The sequence below is a fragment of the Chiloscyllium punctatum genome, chromosome 3, assembly GCF_047496795.1.
Source record: "Chiloscyllium punctatum isolate Juve2018m chromosome 3, sChiPun1.3, whole genome shotgun sequence".
NCBI lineage: Eukaryota > Metazoa > Chordata > Chondrichthyes > Orectolobiformes > Hemiscylliidae > Chiloscyllium > Chiloscyllium punctatum.
The window spans coordinates 29,869,486-29,891,013 of record NC_092741.1 but is presented as its reverse complement, the minus strand read 5'-3'; the positions used below and the strand labels follow the sequence as shown (position 1 = coordinate 29,891,013).

General features: G+C 44.5%; 1 protein-coding gene across 4 annotated transcripts in view; it reads right to left on the bottom strand.

Annotated features, from left to right (window-relative positions):
* daam2 (dishevelled associated activator of morphogenesis 2) overlaps positions 1–21,528 on the bottom strand; it is a 339,423-nt gene that overhangs the window by 202,465 nt on the left and 115,430 nt on the right. For all 4 annotated transcript variants that reach the window (XM_072551064.1, XM_072551092.1, XM_072551081.1 and 1 more), the window contains exon 2: positions 10,879–11,084. In XM_072551064.1, coding sequence (XP_072407165.1) covers positions 10,879–11,058 — 180 coding nt within the window. In that variant the 5' untranslated portion in view covers positions 11,059–11,084. The remainder of the gene's footprint in view (positions 1–10,878; positions 11,085–21,528) is intronic.

The window sequence follows — 21,528 nt, the reverse complement described above, 5'->3', positions numbered from 1 at the left end:
TTCATCCCTCATTAACAGTCAAAGAACAAAGGAACGGGAGAAGCCTGCTCCAACAACTGATTATTTATGATTTGGAGATGCTAGTGTCGGACTGGGGTGGACAAAGTTAACATTCACACAACACCAGGTTATAGTGCAACCTGTCGAACTATAACATGGGGTTGTGTGATTTTTAACTTTGATTACTTATGTTAGTCTGTACCTCAAATCCATTTACCCAGCTTTGTTTCATATCTTTCAAGGACCTATTAATCTAATCCTTGTAAGAGTGTCCAACTTTTGGCAACTTGAGAGGGAATGTTAATTCATACGTGTTCCTCCTGAATAACTTGGCTGTCATTTTAAAATGACGTCCTCTCATCCTAGATCATCAGACCAGAGGAACTGGTAGTTCCTTTTCAGTCCCTTAGTCAAATCCCTTTTAGAGTCGAATGAAGGTGTGTAGGCAGCAAATAAAGACCAGAAATGTGTCTGAGGCATAAATGGACTGTCAGTGCTACCGGGGGACTGTCAGCAAAGACAGGAATTTGCAAGTCAACCTGGGCACTGCAGAACATCCTTTCAATCAGAAACAGTTCTCCAGTGAAAAGGGGAATATCAGTGCTCAAGATGCAGAACTCTGAGAGAGTGGGCAATTCTCTTACGGTTCACCGTCCTTGCAGGTCAGACACTGCACATTCCCACACGTACACACTAGGCGGCTGTTTCTCTATTTAAAAAAGCTTGTCAAGCAGTGAGTTTCATGGCTGCGTAATAAATGAGGCAAGAAAACACATGTTTGGAAAAAAAGGGCATCCAAAGAAATCCATGTTCAAAGGAACTCCTTTTTGAAAAAACAAGCAGTTGGGACTTAATGTGCCATCACCTTTTCCCACATCAGTATGGTGGGCCCTCTCCCTTTAAAACCACAGGAGTGCAAATCTCACCTAATGAATGTGGAGTTAAAAGCTCTTTGTTTCTTTGCAATGCTGCCAGATGTACAATGCCAAAATAAATTGATGCTTTTTCATTAAAGAGAAAGCCAATCGGTCAATCTGTCTACCTCAGGACTACAATGATGGAGCAGAGTCCTGTGGACTGGCAAACACGATTCACCTCTCATTGGCAACTTCTGGCCCAGTTGGTCTGAAGGCACATGTTATCAAGGTCTATGAGCAGCGTACAGGGCGCAGCTGCACTGCCCTTTCACTTCCAGGTGCATTTCCCAAACTTTCTACTTTGTGAAAAGAAGTTCTGTCTGAAGCGTTGCTGTATAAGATGAATGGCCAGCCAACTTGAACGTTAAATGTTGTGAATAAAACAAAATCTTGAAGTTCAGTTAAGAGGGCATGGTTTTTTTTAAGGTAGTAACAGAGCACAGAGAGCTAGGGAAAAGGCAAATGATTGGCCCTAGGTAATACAGCATCATTAGACAATAGAACATGATAGGCTGAACGGCCTCCTTATGCACCGTAATGATTCTGTGAAATACATTGTCACCTGCACAGCAAAAAAAATCTTGTCAACTCCTGGTGAAATGTAGATTCCATCCACACTCCAACAGTGGCACTTGTTAATGTGGAGTTGTGAGGGAGTGAGTTGGATGGTGGGCCTGTAATAAGCCAAGTTCCGTGAAACAGTTTAGATTCCTGGTGTGGTTGGACCTATCCAAAATAAAAACATGAACAAACAACGCAGTTTTTGATTTATTCATCCCTTGGTGGAGAATCAGCTGTCATTTTTAATCTCTTGAACCCAAAGGGTCAAGACAGAAATGTGATTAAATACTCTCCACTTTCCTAGATGAATGCTGGGATGAGTACTGCCTGCAGCAATACCTGGACAATGTTCAGGCCTTAGGCTAATAAATGGCAGGTAATTTTCACACCAGACAATTGGCAGATGATGACCAAGTCTGTTCAATGGCATTTCCATCATTGAATCCTCCACAGTCAACATCCTGGGGTTACCACTGACCATAAACTCAACTGGACTCACCGCACAAACACAGTGGCTACAAGAGCAGATCAGAGGGTAGGAATGCAGAGGTGAGTAACTCACCCCCTGACTCCCTGAAGCCTGTCCACCATCTACAAGGCCCACATCAGGAACGTGGTGGAACTCTCCCCCCATTTGCCTGGATGGGCGTGGCTCCAACAACACTCAGGATGCTTGACAACATCCAGGACAAAGCAGCCTGCATGATTGGCAATCCATCCAACAACTTCACCATCCATCCATCCTCCACCAATGCTCAGAAACAGCAGAGTGTACCATCTACAAGTTGCACTGCAGCAACTCCTCAAGGTTCCTCAGATAGTACCTTCCAGACCCATGGCAACTACCATCTAGAAAGAGAAGGGCAACAGATACATGGGAACACTAATACCTTTGAAGATCCCCTTCAATTCACACACAATCCTGACTTGGGAATATATCGCTGTTAACACAGTTTCGCTGAGTTAAAGTCCTGGCGTAGCCTTCCTAACTGCACTGTAGGAGTAATTATCACTAGCCACCTTCCCCATGCCATTCCCATGGACTACAGTGATTCATCTAGGCTGCTCACCACAGCCTCCTTCAGGTGCTGGAAATAGGGATTGGCAATAAAACTGTGACTCCCAGATCCCATGATTGAATAAAAGACTTTATGTCTCATAAACCTCAGTGCTACGAAGGGAAGGTCGAATGCACAAACTTCAGATTGTAAGAGGAGAGAAGATTTAAGATACAGCTTGTACAGAGCACAGAAAATAAGGGCATAGCTTTTCTGGGGAATACTTTTAAAATGATTCCTTTTTGACATCTTAGAGTCGGAAACAGGGCAATGAGTTTGTACAGTAAACATGAAGAAAGAAGGGACAGTGTGCAAAACAGAACAATGGAGCTCAGAAGGAACAAGAGGTGGAAGGTACTTCCACACATGTGGCTCACAGATTAGAGTGCTCACTGGGACTCCTGACTATAGTGTTGTCAAGAGCTCAGTCTTCCTTGTTGTGGTAACAAGCTGCTGAGAGAGGATTTGGGACAGAACAAGTCACTTGAATCACTCAGTATCTGAATCCCTCTCCCTCTTGCTATCTCTTTCTATGGACAGCTGTGTAAACTAAAACCGAGAAAATACAACACTTGAATCTAATTGGGCCCATGGGTATTTCCTTTAATCCAGTGCTCTTGTTATGAACATCTCTAATATGACAAGCAGCAGTCGTTGCTTGATGGGTTGAGATACTGATGTACCCAGTAACGGCCATGTACATTAAAGATCTCAGCTTTCAAATGTTGCCATTGTCAGAGAATCTCAGCCATCGCTGTATATAGAAAATTGGGGCAATCTACTTGTCGGGAAAGTGCATATAAAATGGCTGCTCAATAACAGCTCCCATGCTAGGCACAACTTGATGGGCCGTATGGTCCAGGTCACTTATGACGTGGTAACTCTAATTTCAAACATCCCAAAGTTGCTTTACAATCAGTAAAAGTACTTTTTATTTTCTGAAATCTGGTCACTTTAACGATGTAGGAAAAGCGACAGCCAATTGGCCCACAGCAAGGATGCTCAAACACCAGTGTGATAATGTACAAATCATCTGTTTTCATGAAAACTGTTTGACAAGACACCAGGGAGAGATCCTAGCTTCTACTACCCACACCAATTAAACGTTTCCGGCTTTCAACCATGCCTACACACTCACAGAGTCACGGACAGAACAGCACTGAAGGAAGTGATTTAGGAATTGAGCCCACCTCGGGTCACTGTGGAACAATCGAGTCAGTCTCACTCCGCCACTTGATCCTCACAGGCCTGCTGGTTTATGTCATTCAATTTCCTTTCTCCCTCTCACAGATGCAGTTCCACATCTTGACTGCTTGCTGTGTACAATAGGTTTTCCTCCTAATCCCTGCCCCACAAAATACCCATCCAACAACGACCACACACCACCCCCCCCCCCCCCCCCCCCACCAAAATCTTAAACCTCCATTCCTTGTGCAATCAGCTACAGGGACAGATGTTCCTGGTCTATCCTATCTGAGTCTGTCATGATCTTGTGCACCTCCCTTCAGTTTCCCTTCTTCAATGAGAATGCCCCCAGCCTTTCCCACCAAACTTCTCAATTAAAACCCCGTGGCTGGAACCGTGCTTGTAAATCTGCTCCACAAACCTTCCCTTCTTTTGTACACAATGTCTCTACTTTTGAAGCTCAAGATCACATATACTTTGTCAGCCACTCTCTCAGTACACCATGCCACCTTCAATGATCCTTGCACACACAGCCCTTGGCCCCTGTGTACCTTTGAAAGCCTACCCCCTCTGCCAAAATGTATCACCTCATTCTTCCCTCACAAAATTCCATCTGTCTCTGTCTGCCCATTCTGCCGATCCTATCATCCTGTGCTTGGAGTTGGACTGTCCTGCAAGAAGTGTGAATGCTGACTTCAGTCTAGAGATAGGCAAAATCACTCAAGGGGCTCTCTGCTCTCAATTGTCACAGTCAGTGCAGCCATTGTAAATATTGGTTGGGACTGGACTGTGCTCAGTAGGTGATGCTCTTCACTGTGAAATATACTGACATCAACAACTTGCATTCATATGACGTCGTTGAATGTCTTGTAAAACTCCAACATGCTTCACAGGGACAGTATCAAAAAAAATTGACATTAGTCATACAAGATGAAACTAGGGAAGATGCATAAGCCAAGTGGCAGACTGTAGGCTGTGTGCTAAAAATGGAGAGAGGGGAATGGTCAATTCTTTCAGGGAGATGATTGTAGATATTAATGGGCACAGGCACCTTTGGCGAAGCGATCAAATTTAGGGTTTCATGAGGCTAGAATTAGAAGACTTTAGTTCTCTTGGATGGTTGTAGGAGAGATAGGAAAGGGATCATGGCATGGAAGGAGTTGAAAACAAGGAGAAGAATGTCATCATTGTGCTTTTGTTTACAAATGGGAGCCAATGTGAGTCAGAAAGTATAATTAATCTACAAAATTCTTCAAAACATGATTGAAGACAAATTGCTCAGTTGGGGTCTGTCAATGCCAGTGGATCTGTGACCCAGTGCAAGTCAAAATCTTCAAAAGAATTTTCTCCCTCGTTACAAAATTAATCTTCTCCAATGATGCGGTTGTGTCGTCTGACAGATTGGATTCTGAAAGAATGAGGGTTTTCTTTTCAGCAAATCACTGGAGCACTGACCTTCAAATTTCAGCACTGTCTGTTCCCATTTACTGTTGAGCTTTCACATGTGGAGCCTCCACAGTGTGTCAGTGTTCCAAACTCTTCTGCTGATGCCAGACACTCAGGGAACTGACTTGAACACGAATCAGCATAAACAAACAGAGAAAGAAACACAGCAGCAGGGCGGCACATGACATGTGTTGGCTTAGAATTCTCTGCTTCCCGTATTTTAACTCACAGTACGTCTCCCGCTCACCCACTGCTCAAAGATCTGCACTGGTTGCTGGGATGCTAGCATCTCATCTTTTAAACTCTGGTCACCACCTTCAACATCCTCCACACGGCCTCACTCCCCTTCCCCAGCTCCACCGCTGCTGTCACCCATCGAGGACCCCGCGTTCCTCTAATCCCAAACCTTGAGGGTCTCCATTTTTCACTGCCCACCATGCCAGCTGCTGTCTGGGTGCTCAGATCTGCATCTGCCCCTCTCAACTGCTTTCATTTCGTTCTCTTCCCTCTCCTTCTTTGACATCCCTTAAGACCGACTTCACTGACCAAGGTTTTTGGTGATTGGTCCAGATGTTTCATTCTTTGGTTAGATGTCAATGGTTTATCTGATTATGGTTCCATGAGGTGCCTGGAGGGATGCTTTATTACATTGCTTTATTACAGTGGTATCATATAAATGCAGACTGTTGTTGTTGACATTGAATACCTTGCTAAAGCTCTTTCCCATTGAAATTGCCTTTGCATCCGTTCCTCAGCCACTGGACTCTGGCCTCCTCCTGTCTGATTCTCTGACTCCAAGGCTTATACAATGCAGAAAAAGTCCCTTTGGCCCATCCAGTCTGTGCCAGTCAAAAACAACCACCTGACTATGCTAATTCCATTTTCCAGCACTTAGTTTAGCATCCTTGTATGCCCTAGCATCACAAGGGCATGCCTAAATATTGCTTCAACATTATTTGGGTTTCTGCCTCTCCCACCCTCACAGACAGTGAGTTCCAGATTTCCCACCTCCCTCTGGGTGATAAATATTTTTTTCCCACATCTCCTCAAAACCTCCTGTCCGTTACTTTAAATTCATGCCGCCTCATCACTGGTCCCTCCACCAAGGTGAAAAGTTGCTCTATGTCTGACCTGTTTATGCCCTTCATCATTTTATACATCTCAGTCATGTCCTCTCTCAATCTCAATCCGTGAAGGAAAATATCCCCAATCTGTCCAATCTCTCTTCACTACTGAAACTCTCCAGCCAAGGCAACATCCTGGAAAATCTCCTCTGCACCCTCTCCAGCGCTATCACATCCCTCCTATAATGTGGACTCTAGAACTGCACACAATACTCTAGGTGTGACCTACCCCTCTGAAGTTTCATACAGTTCCAGTATCACCTCCCTACTCCTAATCTCTCTGCCTCAGCTAATAAAGGCAATCATGTTTGGAGTATTGTCACATTAACACTTATCACTTGAGCTTGTTCTGATAATCCATTTACTAAGCGTGCCGTCTGGGACGGGATTGAGTGCCGCAAACCAAGACCTATTGTGGTCTCAGAACGGGGCAGTGGGAAAGCCACTATCAGTTTGTAGAGGTTTGTTTATATCTGACAGATTCTGCCCGTGGCTGTGACTTACCAAGCAGTTGAAGGTCATAAAGACAAATAGGTTTATGTAGCTCCTGCTGTATAGTGGTAGTGTCCCTATCTCTGAGCCAGGAAACCTGGTTTCAAGTCCCACCTGCATAGTATGTGTACCATTGCAGGTCCAAACAGGTAATTTAAAAATAGATAGACACTTGCAGCTGAGTGGCCTAAGGTGCTGGATTCAGTTCCAGTCACCATGGAGTTGTGGATTCGAAACATTGTCTTGCCATCACAGTAGTTTGTCACACACTTTGGGGCCTTCTGGGCCTGAAGTCCCAGGTTCAAATCCTGCCTGTCTGGGCATGGGAATAACCATCCCTTAACAGTTTTATTGAAAAAAAAGAGATAGCTAGCAATGGGCCAAATCATCCGGCGACATTTCTGCCACGTCCAAACGGACCCCACCACCAGGGATAGATTTCCCTCCCCACCCCTTTCCACAAAGACCGTTCCCTCCGTGACTACCTGGTCAGGTCCACGCCCCCCCCCCCCCCCAACAACCCACCCTCCCATCCTGGCACCTTCCCCTGCCACCGCAGCAATTGCAAAACCTGTGCCCACACCTCCTCCCTCACCTCCATCCAAGGCCCTAAAGGAGCCTTCCACATCCATCAAAGTTTTACTTGCATATCCACCAACATCATTTATTGTATCCGTTGCTCCCGATGCGGTCTCCTCTACATTGGGGAGACTGGACGCCTCCTAGCAGAGCGCTTTAGGGAACATCTCCAGGACACCTGCACCAATCAAACACACCGCCCTATGGCCCAACATTTCAACTCCCCCTCCCACTCTGCTGAGTACATGGAGGTCCTGGGCCTCCTTCACCACTGCTCCCTCACCACCAGACGACTGGAGGAACAACGCCTCATCTTCCCCCATGGAACACTTCAACCCCAGGGCATCAATGTAGACTTCAACAGTTTCCTCATTTCCCCTTCCCCCACCTCACCCTAGTTCCAAACTTCCAGCTCAGCACTGTCCCCATGACTTGTCCTACCTGCCTATCTTCTTTTCCACCTATCCACTCCACCCTCCCGCCGCCCCCAACCTATCACCTTCATCCCCTCCCCTACTCACCTATTGTACTCTATGCTACTTTCTCCCCACCCCACCCTCCTCTCACTTATCTCTCCACCCTTCAGGCTCTCTGCCTTTATTCCTGATAAAGGGCTTTTGCCCAAAACGTTGATTTTACTGCTTCTTGGATGCTGCCTGAATTGCTGTGCTCTTCCAGCACCACTAATCCAGAATCTGGTTTCCAGCATCTGCAGTCATTGTTTTTACCTAGCAATGGGGCATCTCAGTTACTGTGGAGATTGCTGCAATGAGTGGGTTATCTTATGGGAATAGGCTATGCTTGTTTCTACTTGAGGTTAGAACACTGAGAGGTCACTTGGTCGAAGTGTACAAGATCCTCAAAGGTCTCAGTAGTTGTGAAAATGAGTTTCCTCTTGTGGGTCAGTCCAAACATAGATGTCTCCACTTAAAAGATTTGTGGATTTTCAGGACAAAGATGAGGGGAATTTATTTTCCAACTTCATGAGGTTGAGGTCATTACATATATTAAGCCAGAGGTGGATAGCTTCTTGCTAAACAAAGGAATCAAAGGTTGATGGGAATGTGGAAACCTGAACACACCCAGATCAGCCTTGATCCTATTGAATGGTATAGCAGGCCAGAGGAGCCAAAGTTCCTAAGTTCTGCTCTTAATGTGAATGCCCTTATGAGATGTAAGGTCTGGGTGGAAAGCAAGAAACTACATCCAGCAAAACATTCTAGTCTTCATGTATAGTTCACAAATAAGCCTAGAGGTCCTCCAACAAAGGGTTGAGGTATGCAGAGAGGGAATACCCAAACCTCAATACTATCCAATGACTACTGTGGCAAAGTGAATAAGTGTTTGTTAGACAAGTCCAGAATGATGGTTCTCTTATGTTCTTCCTGATCAACTAACCCCTTGACACTCAATATCTAGTTTCCTACTTGAAAGCTGGTCATGTCTGACGTATTTGATTGAGTTATACGGGCATTGAGTCACATTGGAAAGAAACCTTTCAGTCCAACTCATCCGCACAAACCAGATATCCCAATCTGATCTTGCCCCATTTGCCAGTGCTTGGTCCGTATCCCTCTAAACTAGATGCCTTTTAAAGGTTGTAATTGTACCAGCCTCCACTACTTCCTCTTGCAGCTCATTCCATACACGCACCACCCTCTGTGTGAAAAAGTCACCCATGAGAAAGTGAGGACTGCAGATGCTGGAGATCAGAGTCGACAGTGTGGTGCTGGAAAAGCACAGCGGGTCAGGAAACATCCGAGGAGCAGGAGAATCGACGTGTCGGGAAAAAGTCCTTTATCAGGAATCCAGCTCTCAACTCTGAAAAGGTCACCCCTCAGGTTCTTTTTAAATCTTTCCCCTTTCACCTTCAACCTGTGCCCAGTAGTTTTGGGCTCCCTTACCTTGGGAAAATGACCTTTCTTTGAAGAGGTGACACAGGCAGTGGATGAGGGTAATGCTGTGCATGTTGTATATTTGGACTTTTGGAAAACATTTGATATGGTACCACACAGCAGGTAACATTTGGAAATTTGAAAATAGAAATGTTTGGGATTGATGGCTTCTTCTCAGTATGTGTTAGAAATTAGCTAAAAGATAGGAAACAGACAGGAGACGAGTTGAAAGTAATGTTCCCCAAGGATTGGTGTTGGGAGTCTCGCTTTTTCTGATTTATATTTGGAGATGCATGTTAAGGGCAAAATCTCGCTATTTGCAGATGATCCTAAGCTGGGAGAGTAGTCAATTCTAGGATCCTCGGGTTTAAAATGGAGGCATAGAGTACAAGGAAGTGATGTTATACCTCTACAACTCATTGGGTCAGGCCACATTTGGAATAACGTGTTCATTTCTGGGCACCTTATTGAAGGAAAGATGTTAAAGCCTTGGAGAGAGTGCAAAGGAGATTCACTGGAATGATACCAGGAAGTTTGGATTCCAGATGTAAGGAAAGATTAGAGAAATTGAGCTTGTTCTCCTTGGAGGAGAGCAGAGGTGACTTCATTGAAGTGTTGAAAACGATGAACAATTTTGACAGGGTAAAGAAGGATAGTCTGCTTCCACTTGCTGGTATTTCAGTAACTGGGGGTTACCATTTCAACACTGTCAGTAAGAGAGCTAGGAGTGAGATGAGGAGAAGTGTCTTTACTCAGAGGGTTGTTAGGATTTGGAATGCACTGCCTGGGGGAGTGGTAGAGGCGGATTCTATAGGAGATTTCAAAAGGGAGCTGGATATATATTTGAAAGGGATTAACTTAGAGACCTTAGAGAAAGAGCTGGAGAATGGGACTAGCTGTCTAGCTCTTTCAGGAGCTGATAATACACAGTTGGGTTGAATGGCCTCCTCCTGTACTGTCAAATTCTATAATTCTAAGTTCAATGAAGGACTGCCCCCTCCTGGGGAATCTCCCATCATCCTGTGGATTTTCATGGAACAGTTACTCAACTGGATAAGCCATACTTGCTGCAGGTAACAAACGGAGCATTGTGCAGGGGGAGATTCACCTCCTGACTCCCCAGCACTACAAGACATAAGTCAGGAGCATTTCGGAAGAAAAACAGCAAGTGCTGGAGAAACCGTGGGCAGGTCTGGCTGCATCTGTGAGGAACAGCATTAATGGTTCCAGTCCAATACAACTCTTCTTTGGAACACAGTTCACGCTGGACTTAAAACATTAACTCTGTTTCTCCATCACTGCCAGACCTGTTGAGATTCTCAACCAGTCTCTCAAACACTGTCTCAGATTTTGTGTCTATTTGACCATGATGGAATACTTGCTGGGTGCATCTGTGGCACCAGCCATGAAGCTTAAGGTGACCCAGGGCAAAGCGACTCATTTAGTCAGTTATCCAACCACCACCTCAGCCTGACTCCAACTACTACCTGTGGACAATGGCTGGTGTGGGTACCATCTTCAAGGGGTGTTGAAAGGTGTCAAGGTTTCTTCAATAGCCTGACCCTAAGAGGAAAAGCATAACAGACACGTTTGATTCCTTGTAAAACTCAGTGACACTTACAACGAGTTCTGCAAACCTGGCGTTGAGTTCATCAGTGGGCGGGATTGGGAGGGAGAATTCGAGAAGCTGCAGTGGCACACTGCTGTCCTTGAAGGTGATCTCTGGGTGATCAGTGCTCTGGAAGCAACAGAGAAATCCCAGCACATGCCTATTCCGTTTTCTTGGAGCCATGGTCAGCATCTGGTCTGCTAGCTATTGTTCATGATCTGTAACAGGATAGAAAACAGGGAGCCGTGAGTACCACTTGGTAATCCCTTCAACTTAAATTTGTCTAAAAGTTGTTTCTGAGAGACAAAACCCTTGACCTGGGCATGCAAACAGACAGGGTGATGCTTTGGTTCCACATTTGGACCACTGATCATAGATAGAAGTTCAAATGCCCCCAATCCTGGCTGTTTCAGAACCTTGTTGAAGATTAATAAAACAGTGCCAGTAAAAGTGACCGTGAGGTTATAGGATGATCCTTATCAGCTCAGTACTGTCTTCAGTGGTGCCTGTCTCTCATATGACTGACTGATTCTGAAGGGATAGAGAAGGCCACATAGTTTTATCGACCCACCACCAGAGGTAGGAAAATCAAGTGCACTGTTTCCTTTACGGGACAACTAGATAAATGGCAATCTCATCAGTGACACACACATCTTAAGAACAAACAAAGACAGAAGTAATGTCACTAGGGTGAAAGGAGAAGGAACAGGTATTATGAGGTACATACAAATGTCGCACACAAAGCTCCCCCCATCTTGCCCTGAAGACAAACCAGTGAAAATATGTTGCAGTCTGTAACAGTGAAGGTGTGAGAAAGAAGACAGATTGGGAAAGCAACAGGAAAAATGGAGACAGTAAGCAGCGACTGTGTTATTGCCTGAGTAATCTGAACACCGAAACTAACCCAAGGGAGATGAGATCAAATCCCATTGCTAAAAACCACACAACATCAGGTTATAGTCCAACAAGTTTATTTGGAAGCACTAGCTCTCAGAGCGCTGCTCCTTCATCAGGATCCCATTGTGATAGCTTGTGAGTTTAAGCCTAATTAATCAAATGCATTTTGAATTATGATGCTACTATCAATAACTATCAGGCCACTGAGTTGTTGCAAAAACACACCTGATTTAGTAATGTCCGTTGAGGGAGGAACCCTGCCATTCATACCCAGTCTAGCTGATGTATAATTCCAAACTGCAAACTGGTTAACTTATAAGAACTCTCTGAGTTGACCTACCTCTTATAAGGCCTCTAACTGAGATCTGAAATGAGTTTTTATCAAAGATGTTCAAGAAGTCCCATGACTTTAGAAATTAAAACTTTAAAAGGTAACTGTTGCCAAAGAGTTTCTGGTACCTACGAACTTAGCAAACCATACCACTTGCTTCTTCAGGGGATGAGGCCTCTGTATTTCAGAGACCATCTGGGGTTCAGCTAAACCCCTGTTCAGGTCCCAGTGGACTTCGCCTCTCTGTAAATGACCACTCTTTTAAGTTCTGCTCTGTCTCAGTTCTGCCAGTGCATTGGAACTTTCAGTGACCAGCTTACTAATATCAGGACAAATGAGATAGGGTCAAAATCCACAGGATATTGTATTCAGTGCAAAGAACTTTCAAGATGTGCATCACTTTGGTTCATAATATGCTTAAAATAATTAAAACATAATCTTCTGATTCCCACTGGCTGAAGCTTACACTTTATGAATGAATATTTTGGCTCCTGTATGTTATTTAGCATCATACAGTTATACAGCATGGAAGTAGACCCTTCAGTCAAATTAGTCCCCGCCAACCACATTCCCAAACTAACTTGGTCTCACCTGCCCTCTAAACCTTTCCTATTCATGTATTTATCCAAATGTCTTTTAAACATTGTAACTATACCCTCATCCACTACTTTCTCTGGCATTTCATTCCACACACAAACCACTCTGTGTAAAAAAAGTTGCCCCTCATGTCCTTTTTCAATCTTTTCTCCTCTCACCTTAAAAATATGCCCACTAATTTTAAACTCCCCCACATTATGGAAAAGACCTTTACTATCCACCTTATTTGTGCCCTTCCTGATTTTATAAACCTTGATAAGGTCACCCCTCAACTCACTATGCTCCAGAGAAAAAAAGTCCCAGCCTATTATTGTTACTCAAATTCCTAGTAACATCCTAGTAATTTTTTTCTGAACCCTCTCTGGTTTAATAATATCCTTCATACAACAGGGTGACCAGAACTGCACACAGTGTCCTGTAGAGCCTCAACTTGATGTCCCAACTCCTATACTCAAAAGTCTGAACAATGACGGTAAGGTAAATGTGCTAAATTAGAGTGGTGCTGGAAAAGCACAGCAGGTCAGGCAGCATCCAAGGAGCAGGAAAATCAACATTTGATGAAGGAATCTGATGAAGGGTTTTTGCTCAAAATGTTGATTTTCCTGCTCCTCGGATGCTGCCTGACCTGCTGTGATTTTCCAGCACCACTCTAATCTAGGCTCTGATCTCCAACATCTGCAGTCCTCACTTTTGCCTAAATGTGCTAAACACCTTCCTAACTACCCTATCTATATGTGAAGCAAACATTAAAGAATTATGTACCTAAACTCAAGGTCTCTTTGTTCTACAACATTAACCAGGGCCCCGTCATTAAATGTCCAACTCCTACCCTTGTTTGCTTTACCAAAATACAATACCAATACAACTGATCCAAATAAAACTCCATCTGTCACTCCTCAGCCCATTACCACTATTGATCAAGATCTCTTTGTAAGCTTAGATAACCTTCTTCACTGTCTACTGAACCACGAATTTTGCTGTCATCCACGAAATAACTAACCTTGCCTCCTAAATTCTCAACCAAATTATTTATATAAATGACAAACAAAAATGGACCCAGTACCGATCTCTGTCGAATACTGCTGGCCACTGGCCTCCAGTCCAAAGAAACAACCCTCCACCATTACTCTCTGGCTCCTGCCATAAAGCCAATTTTGTATCCAATTGGCAAGCTCACCCTGAATTCCACGTGATCTAACTTTGCTAATTAGTCAACCATGCAGAATCTTATCAAAGGCTTTACTAAAGACCAAGTAAACATGTCGACTGCTCTGCCCTCATCTATCTTTTGGTTACATCCTCAAAAAACATAATCAAGTTTGTGAGACACCATTTCCCTCGCACAAAACCATCCTGACTATCCCTAATCAGCCTATGCCTCTCCAAAAGCATATAAATCCTATCTTTCAGAATCACTTCAACATCGCCGAAGTCAGATTCAGCTGTCTACATTCCCAGGATTCTCCTTGTATTAAAGGCACAATATTAGCCAACCTCCAGTCCTCTGGCACCTCACTAGTGGTTGTAGATAGTACAAGTATTTCTGTAATGGACCCCACAATTTCCTCCCAAACCTCCCACAACACCCTGGGATACACTTGATCTGGTCCCGGAGTCTTATCCACACTTATGTTTTGTAAGAGCTCCAGCACTTCCTCTTCTGTAATGTGAGCTGTTCTCAAAACAGCAATATTATTTTCCTGAGTTCACTCACCTCCCTTTCTTTCTCCACAGTAAAAACTGACATGAAATATTCATTTAATCTCCTGAGGCTCGACTCCGTTGATCTTTAAGGAGGCCTACACTCTCTCCCTTTATTTAACAGCTAATTTTAGCTTTGTGTGGTTTAATCCATCTTGTCTTTCTTGTATCCAGGGTCTCCCTGACAGAGTGGGCAAACTGCACTCCAGGTGCCAAGGTGGGTAAATAGACCAGACTTGCTGCTGGGAGGCACACAGCAACGAGGGCATGGACTGCCACTGAACCCAATGTGGGCCTGGCAGCGGATTGTTTGTCCAGTACCATCAGCAACCTCACTCAGCATAGCCCTGGCTGAGGTTGCTCAGGGCTCAGTGGCTTTGGGGGCAAGGGAAGTGAACAAACATGGAAACATCTGAGTTAGGAGCACCTGAAGAGAGCTTTGAGGAGAGGCTGGATATACTCAGGTTGTTTCCACTGGAGAAGAGGGGGGGACCTGTTAAAGGAATATGAGATTATGAGGGGCCTGGACACGGTGGGTAGGAAGTAGTTGTTCCCCTTTGTAGAAGGGTCACTCACAAGGAGGCATAATGTTTCAGTGAAAGGCAGAAGGTTTAGAGGGGGGTTTGATGAAAAACTATTCACCCAGAGAGTAGTGAGGGAATGAAATGCACTGTCTGGGAGGGTAGTTGAGGTGGGAAACCTCACAACCTTTAAGAAGCACTTGACGCGTCATAACATTCAAGGTTATGTGCCTAATGCAGGAAAGTGGGATGACTGTAGATAGTGATATGTTTTTGGCAGTATAGACTTGATGGACCAAAGGGCCTTTTCTATACTGTGTGAGTTTTGTCAGCAGACATAGGCAATTCGGCCCCTTGAGCCTGCTCTGTCATTTAAATAAGAGCATGGCTGATCTGATTGTATTCTCAATGCCATATCCCACCTACTCCCGATAACCTTTCACCTCCTACCCACCCCCTCCACATTTTCTTTCCCAGGAAACTGCCTTAAACATCTTCAGCCCCTCTCCTTCCACCACATCGAGAGGGAGGGAGTTCCAACGACCCAGGACCCAGAGAAAATATTTTGCCTCATCTCTTTGATAAAACAATGACTCTGCTCAAAACAAAGCTTGGGTTCAAGCATTGCAAAGCGATGGCTCGGGAATCAAACAAAATAGGAATGTTTTGCAAGAGCAAAATTACGATTTATGATGTGCAACACTGCCCCCATCATCATCCCCCTGCTCCAGTGTTCTAATGTTCCTGTCAGAAATAGTGTTGAGCTTTGAGGAACTGAGACAGTGTCTGAAACTGGATAGATATCAGGTTGGTGAGTGCATGAAGGGGAACAATGAGTCGAGGTGCAGATTAATGATGATCTGGAACAACATGTTTGAGAGGCTGAATGGCCTCTCCCAATTCCTGATATTTTAATGAAAATAAAAGCCTGGGCAAGACAAGGACCTCCATGGTGATGCAGCAGAGTTTGCAGTCAATATTTAAACAATAATTTTTCACTCAGAGGCCTGATGTGAAGTAAGGAGTTTTTCTGGCAAGAGGCCTTGAATAATCACTGCTCTGTAAACATTTGACAGTTTGAAACTGAAAATGAACACCAAAAAGAATTATTGAAAGGATGGTGAAATAGTAAATCACTTGCAGACTAGTAGCTGTGAGGCTATAATCATAGATGTCAGAGGCAGGGTTCCAATCACCTTATCATCTCCCTTTGTAACACATACACACTCGCACAAAGCTGCCAAGGAACCAGATGGCCACATTGCAAGACTTCCAACAAACCCGGCTAATCATCCAAAAGAATCAGGTGAGATAGTGCTGCCAAAGCACTGCCAAGACATTACTACAGCTGCCAAACAAAAGGGATGTCACCCTTCCTTTCAAAGGAGGAGCGTCTCAGTGTGTGCACACCAAGCCTTAATGAAGGGGTGCTAAGGTAGGAGTCACATGCTGTAAGTTACATGGGAATGCAATGTCACTTTGCCAGAGTGGCATCTTATCACGTCAGGGTCATTTCAGATGCTTTTTATTCCTATTCTGACGTGGGATATTGGCACATCTGGCCAAGTCAGCATATATTTGATTCTTTAGGCCTGTTTAGGGAGCCGTTCAAGCACATTTGCTGCGGGTCTGAAGTCAGATGTAGGCCAGACAAGGAAAGGGTGGCAGATTTGCTTCACAAATAATGAATAATTCTTTATGAATGATTTTTATTGTCGCGTGAACTTTATAGTAAGAATACATCCAAACCCAGTAAAAAGCTTTCAATTATTGCCATGGTCCAGTGCCATTCTGAAAAATTTAAATTAATAACAATTACTAAAGGGCATTAGTGAAACAGATGGGCTTTTACTCAGAAAAGATTTACAAGGATGTTGCCAGGGTTGGAGGACTTGAGCTATAGGGAGAGCCTGAACAGGCTGGGGCTGTTTTCCCTGGAGCGTCAGAGGCTGAGGGGGTGACCTTATTAGAGGTTTACAAAATTATGAGGGGCATGGATAGGGTAAATAGGCAAAGTCTTTTCCCTGGGGTGGGGGAGTCCAAACCTTGAGGGCATAGGTTTAGGGTGAGAAGGGAAAGATTTAAAAGGGGCCTGAGGGACAACTTTTTCACGCAGAGGGTGGCACATGTGTGGAATGAGCTGTCAGAGAAAATAGTGGAGGCTGGTACAATCACAACATTTAAAAGGCATCTGGATGGGTATATGAATAGGAAGGGTTTGGTGGGATATGGGCCAAGTGCTGGCAAATGGGACGAGTTTAATTTAGGATGTCTGGTCGGCATGGACGAGTTGGACTGAAGGGTCTGCTTCCGTGATGTATATCTCTGCGACTCTAATTGACAGTTGCCATGAGACCAGCTTTTATTCCATTGAAATCTCGCCAGATGCCTTGGTGGGGTTTGAACCCTTTCCCCAAAACAATAGCCTGAGATGCTGGGTTACTGAGATCACCCACTATGCCACTGACTCTTTGGGCAGTGCATTGAATTTTCAGTCTCTCTTCAAGCACTGTCCTCAGTTCAGCTTGCTAGGTTGCACAATAAGTGTATTCTGATGTTGCAGCGTTTTTGCAGCATAGAAACATGGGGCAGCACAGTAGTGCAGCTCCAACAATAGATAAAGCCAAATCTGTTTCTTAGCTTCACGACTGAAACAAAGGCCTCGTTGGTGCGAGTCAAAGACTGGCTGGAACTGTCCGGCAGCGAGCGGCCACGGACGAAGCAACTCACAGCTGAGAATCGCAGACATTGATTACATTGCTGCTGGAGATGGGGCTAGGAAAGAAACAATAATAACTTCACAAACACTTTCCTTGTTCACGCTACCCCAAGTGATGCCAGTTCATTTGCGTCATTCACTGGCGTGTCACTGTCCAGTTACATGTCAGAGTAGTGCCATGTTCTCAGAGTAGTGTGGTGTTTTAGTCCCAGGATCCAGGAATGTCCAATCTTCCCTCAACTTTATAGTCAGTGATAAGATCCAGATAAGCTCTTCAACAGGTATCCTCCAACCCAGGGGTGTGTACTCAGCCCCCTACTGTACTCACTGTATACCCATGATTGCGTCACCAAATACCAGACTAATGCCATTTACAAGTTCGCTGATGACACCACCATAACTGGTCGAACCTCAGATTGCGACGAAACAGGTTACAGACGGGAGGCAGAAGGCATGGAAAAATGGTGCACTGAGAACAACCTAGCTCTCAATGCCGGCAAAACCAAGGAACTCATTATTGACTTTCAGCGGGATATTACTCATGCCCCCCAACACATTAACAGCACAGAGGTGGAACGAGTGGAGAGTGTGAAGTTCCTGGGAGTGGTCATCCACAACAAACTTTCTTGGGCTCTTCATATGGACGCACTGGTTACAAAGGCCCAACAACAGCTCTTCTTCCTCAGGCAGCTGAGGAAATTTGGCATGATGGCAAATACTCTTGGCAACTTTTATAGGTGTGCCATCGAGAACATTCTGTCTGGATGTATCACTATCTGGTATGGCAACTGTACCATTCAAGATCGGAGACGGTTAAAGAGAGTGGTGAACACAGCCCGGACAATCACAAAGGCCAACCTCCCATCTATAGAATCCATCTACCAGGCCCGTTGTCAAGGAAAGGCCGCCAGCATTGTCAAAGACCCCATCTCACCCTGACAATGTTTTTCTACAACCTCTACCTTTGGGGAGAAGGTACAGAAGCGTGAACACATGCACCAGCCGGTTTCAAAACAGTTTCTACCCGACTGTTGTTAGAATACTGAGTGGACTCACAACTCTTAACATTCCCCTGTACCTGTGTTTTTGTTTTTGCCGCTGTTTACCTATTATTTACTTATCTGTGCTACTTAACCCTGTGATCTGCCTGTATTGCTCACAAGACAAAGCTTTTCACTGTGCCTCAGCACACGTTACAATAAATTCAATTCAATCATGTAATTCACATATCTTTGAAGGGAGATTGTCCAATACAGTCCCCAAAATCAGATGCCCCTCTTGTCCAGCGAATCTGTAAGATCATGAGTTCACAAGACGTGGCTTGGCTGGTGGTGAGAAGGGCTCTGCCTGTGAGATCCTTTATGCACGCCCGGACTCTCTGCCGCACCGCACGCTGCCCTCGAAGCAGCTGCGGGGGGGACGAGACTGTCACACACCTCCTTCTGGAATGTGCCTATGCAGAAGACGTCTGGAAAGGAATGCAGTGGTGTTTGTCGAGGTTCGTCCCGAGCAACACCATGACGCGGACTCCGTGCTCTATGGTCTGTTCCCTGGGACGCACACCGAGACGAACATCAACTGTGCCTAGAGGATCATCAACTCGGTGAAGGACGCTCTCTGGGCGGTCCGAAACCTGTTGATCTTCCAGCTGAAGGAGTTGACCCTGACTGAGTGTTGCAGACTGGCACATTCCAAGGTTCAGGACTACGTGCTGAGGGACGCGCTGAAGCTTGGGGCAGCTGCCGCCAAGGCGCGGTGGGGAAAGACCGTGTAACATCTGCCTGCCTAAGAAGAACAGGGGGCCCACGCAGTCATTTGGGCTCTGCTGACGCCTCAGCTAAATATATGGACATATGATTGATAAATGTACAGACCTGTCGATATAAATGATAAATTCTAATCTCTGTACGCAAAGAATTTGAATGTTTACGTATGGATGGCAATGACCAACTGTACAGACCATCAAAATATTTTATGAATAAAGTATATTTTTGAAATAAACAAAACAAGTCATAGAAGGAGTCCATTCAGCCCATCAAGCCTGTTTCACAAATCATAAGATTCAGGCTGATCTGATCATGGCCATAACTCCATTTTTCTCCCTTTCACTACAACCCTTATTAATCAAAGATCTGCCTGAGTCAACCACAAGTATATTCATTGACCCAACCTCCACGCTCTCTGTGGGACAGAGTTCCAAAGACTAACAGCCCACATAAGAAATTTCTCCTATTCTCCCTCTTAAATAAGAGATCCATTAATTTTAAGTATTGCCCACCAGCCAGGCATTAAATGCTTGCCAGTTAGTGACACCCTCATCCCATGAATTAATTTCTATTTTAAAAAATGTTCTGAAAGAGAAACAAGAATCTGCAATGGGAAACGGATATTTTAAGTCAGTGAAGAAACAATTCACAAACAACAAACATGGGCAGACCAGAAGTCGTGTTGAAATGAAGACAAGGTTTAATTTCTACTTTGCTATTCCTGTTATATTGTGCTGTAATTGTACTATTGAACAAAATCCTCTCCCATTAGTGAAAGCCCAATCCAAAGATTTAAATTCCATCAAGTACTTAATCCATTACTGGCCAATCTTGTGCTCAGAATCCCTCTGAGACAGCTAGCCTTTAATGCACTTGTTGGACTGTCACTCAAACTGTGCACTTGGAATCTCCTGCTGAGATAATGATAGATTACAGAAAGATTACAGTCAAGTATTAATAATAACAAAATGATAGCCTTTGGGGTAATGTCAACAGCTATTATAACATTAGAACAAATGTTTTTCAACTCCACTGATAAGCAATCTATTTTTAAAAAGGATTGGGAACTGAAATAACTTCACAGCGTGATGTGTCTGTGGACCTAATCTGCCCTTCAACAGTACTTGCAACCACTTTAAGATACTGTAACTCCCACTGTGGGTGAAAGCCTTTGCTACAGTGAGTTAAGGTCAGTTTGAGCTCAGCACTGAGTTCAAGTGTCACACCCCGCACCTCCTTCCCCTACAGATAAAAACCAGATCTGTTGGAAATGGGGATGGGACTTCCAGATCTATGTCCTGTTTGCCATTTTAAAAAGATCCTTGGAAGTCTCCGTAACTTTATGACAATTGGTTATTAAGTCACCACAGCGACGAAGGAGCCCCATTGAGCCATGCTAACTCTCTCTATCTGGTCATTCCCATTCCTCATTGTACATTCAAAGCCCTGCCACTTTGCCTCTCCTCAACTGACTAGCTGAAACGATCAATCGTCTCTGCTCCCGCTACCTCGCCACTCACATCATGAAATGTTCTTCCAAGTATGCTACTTCCATCTGTTGCTTAAAATATCAAATCTATACAATGTAATCCTTGTGCCATCAGCTAAAGGGAACAGCTTTTCTTTATCTCAACCTGGCATGATTTTTGTCATCCCCATCCCATCTGCTCATTGTCTCCTTTGGTCCAACGAGAACAACTCCAGCTCTTCCAATCTAACATTGTAGCTGAACTATTATTTAAAAGGCATTTTGATGGGTGCATGGATAGGAAGGGTTTAAAGGGATGTGGGCCAAATCCTGGTAAACAGGACTAGATCAGTCAGTTTAGACTATCTGGTTGACATGGACAGGTTGGACCGAAGGGTCAGCTTCCATCCCGTATAACTCTATGACTCTACATCCTCTCAAGTTCCCTCACATCTTTCCCGAACTGTGGGAACTAGAATTGGTTGTCATGTTCCATTGGCCGCACCACAACTTTGTAGGAGTTCAGCGTAACGTCCCCGCTTTTGTACTCAACAGCTTTATTTACGAAGCTCAACATCCCAGATGCTTTGCTAATTAGCTAATCTCCCAGAACATCCTTCCATCTTCAAAGAGCTGCATGCATGAATTTGGAGGCTTAAAGT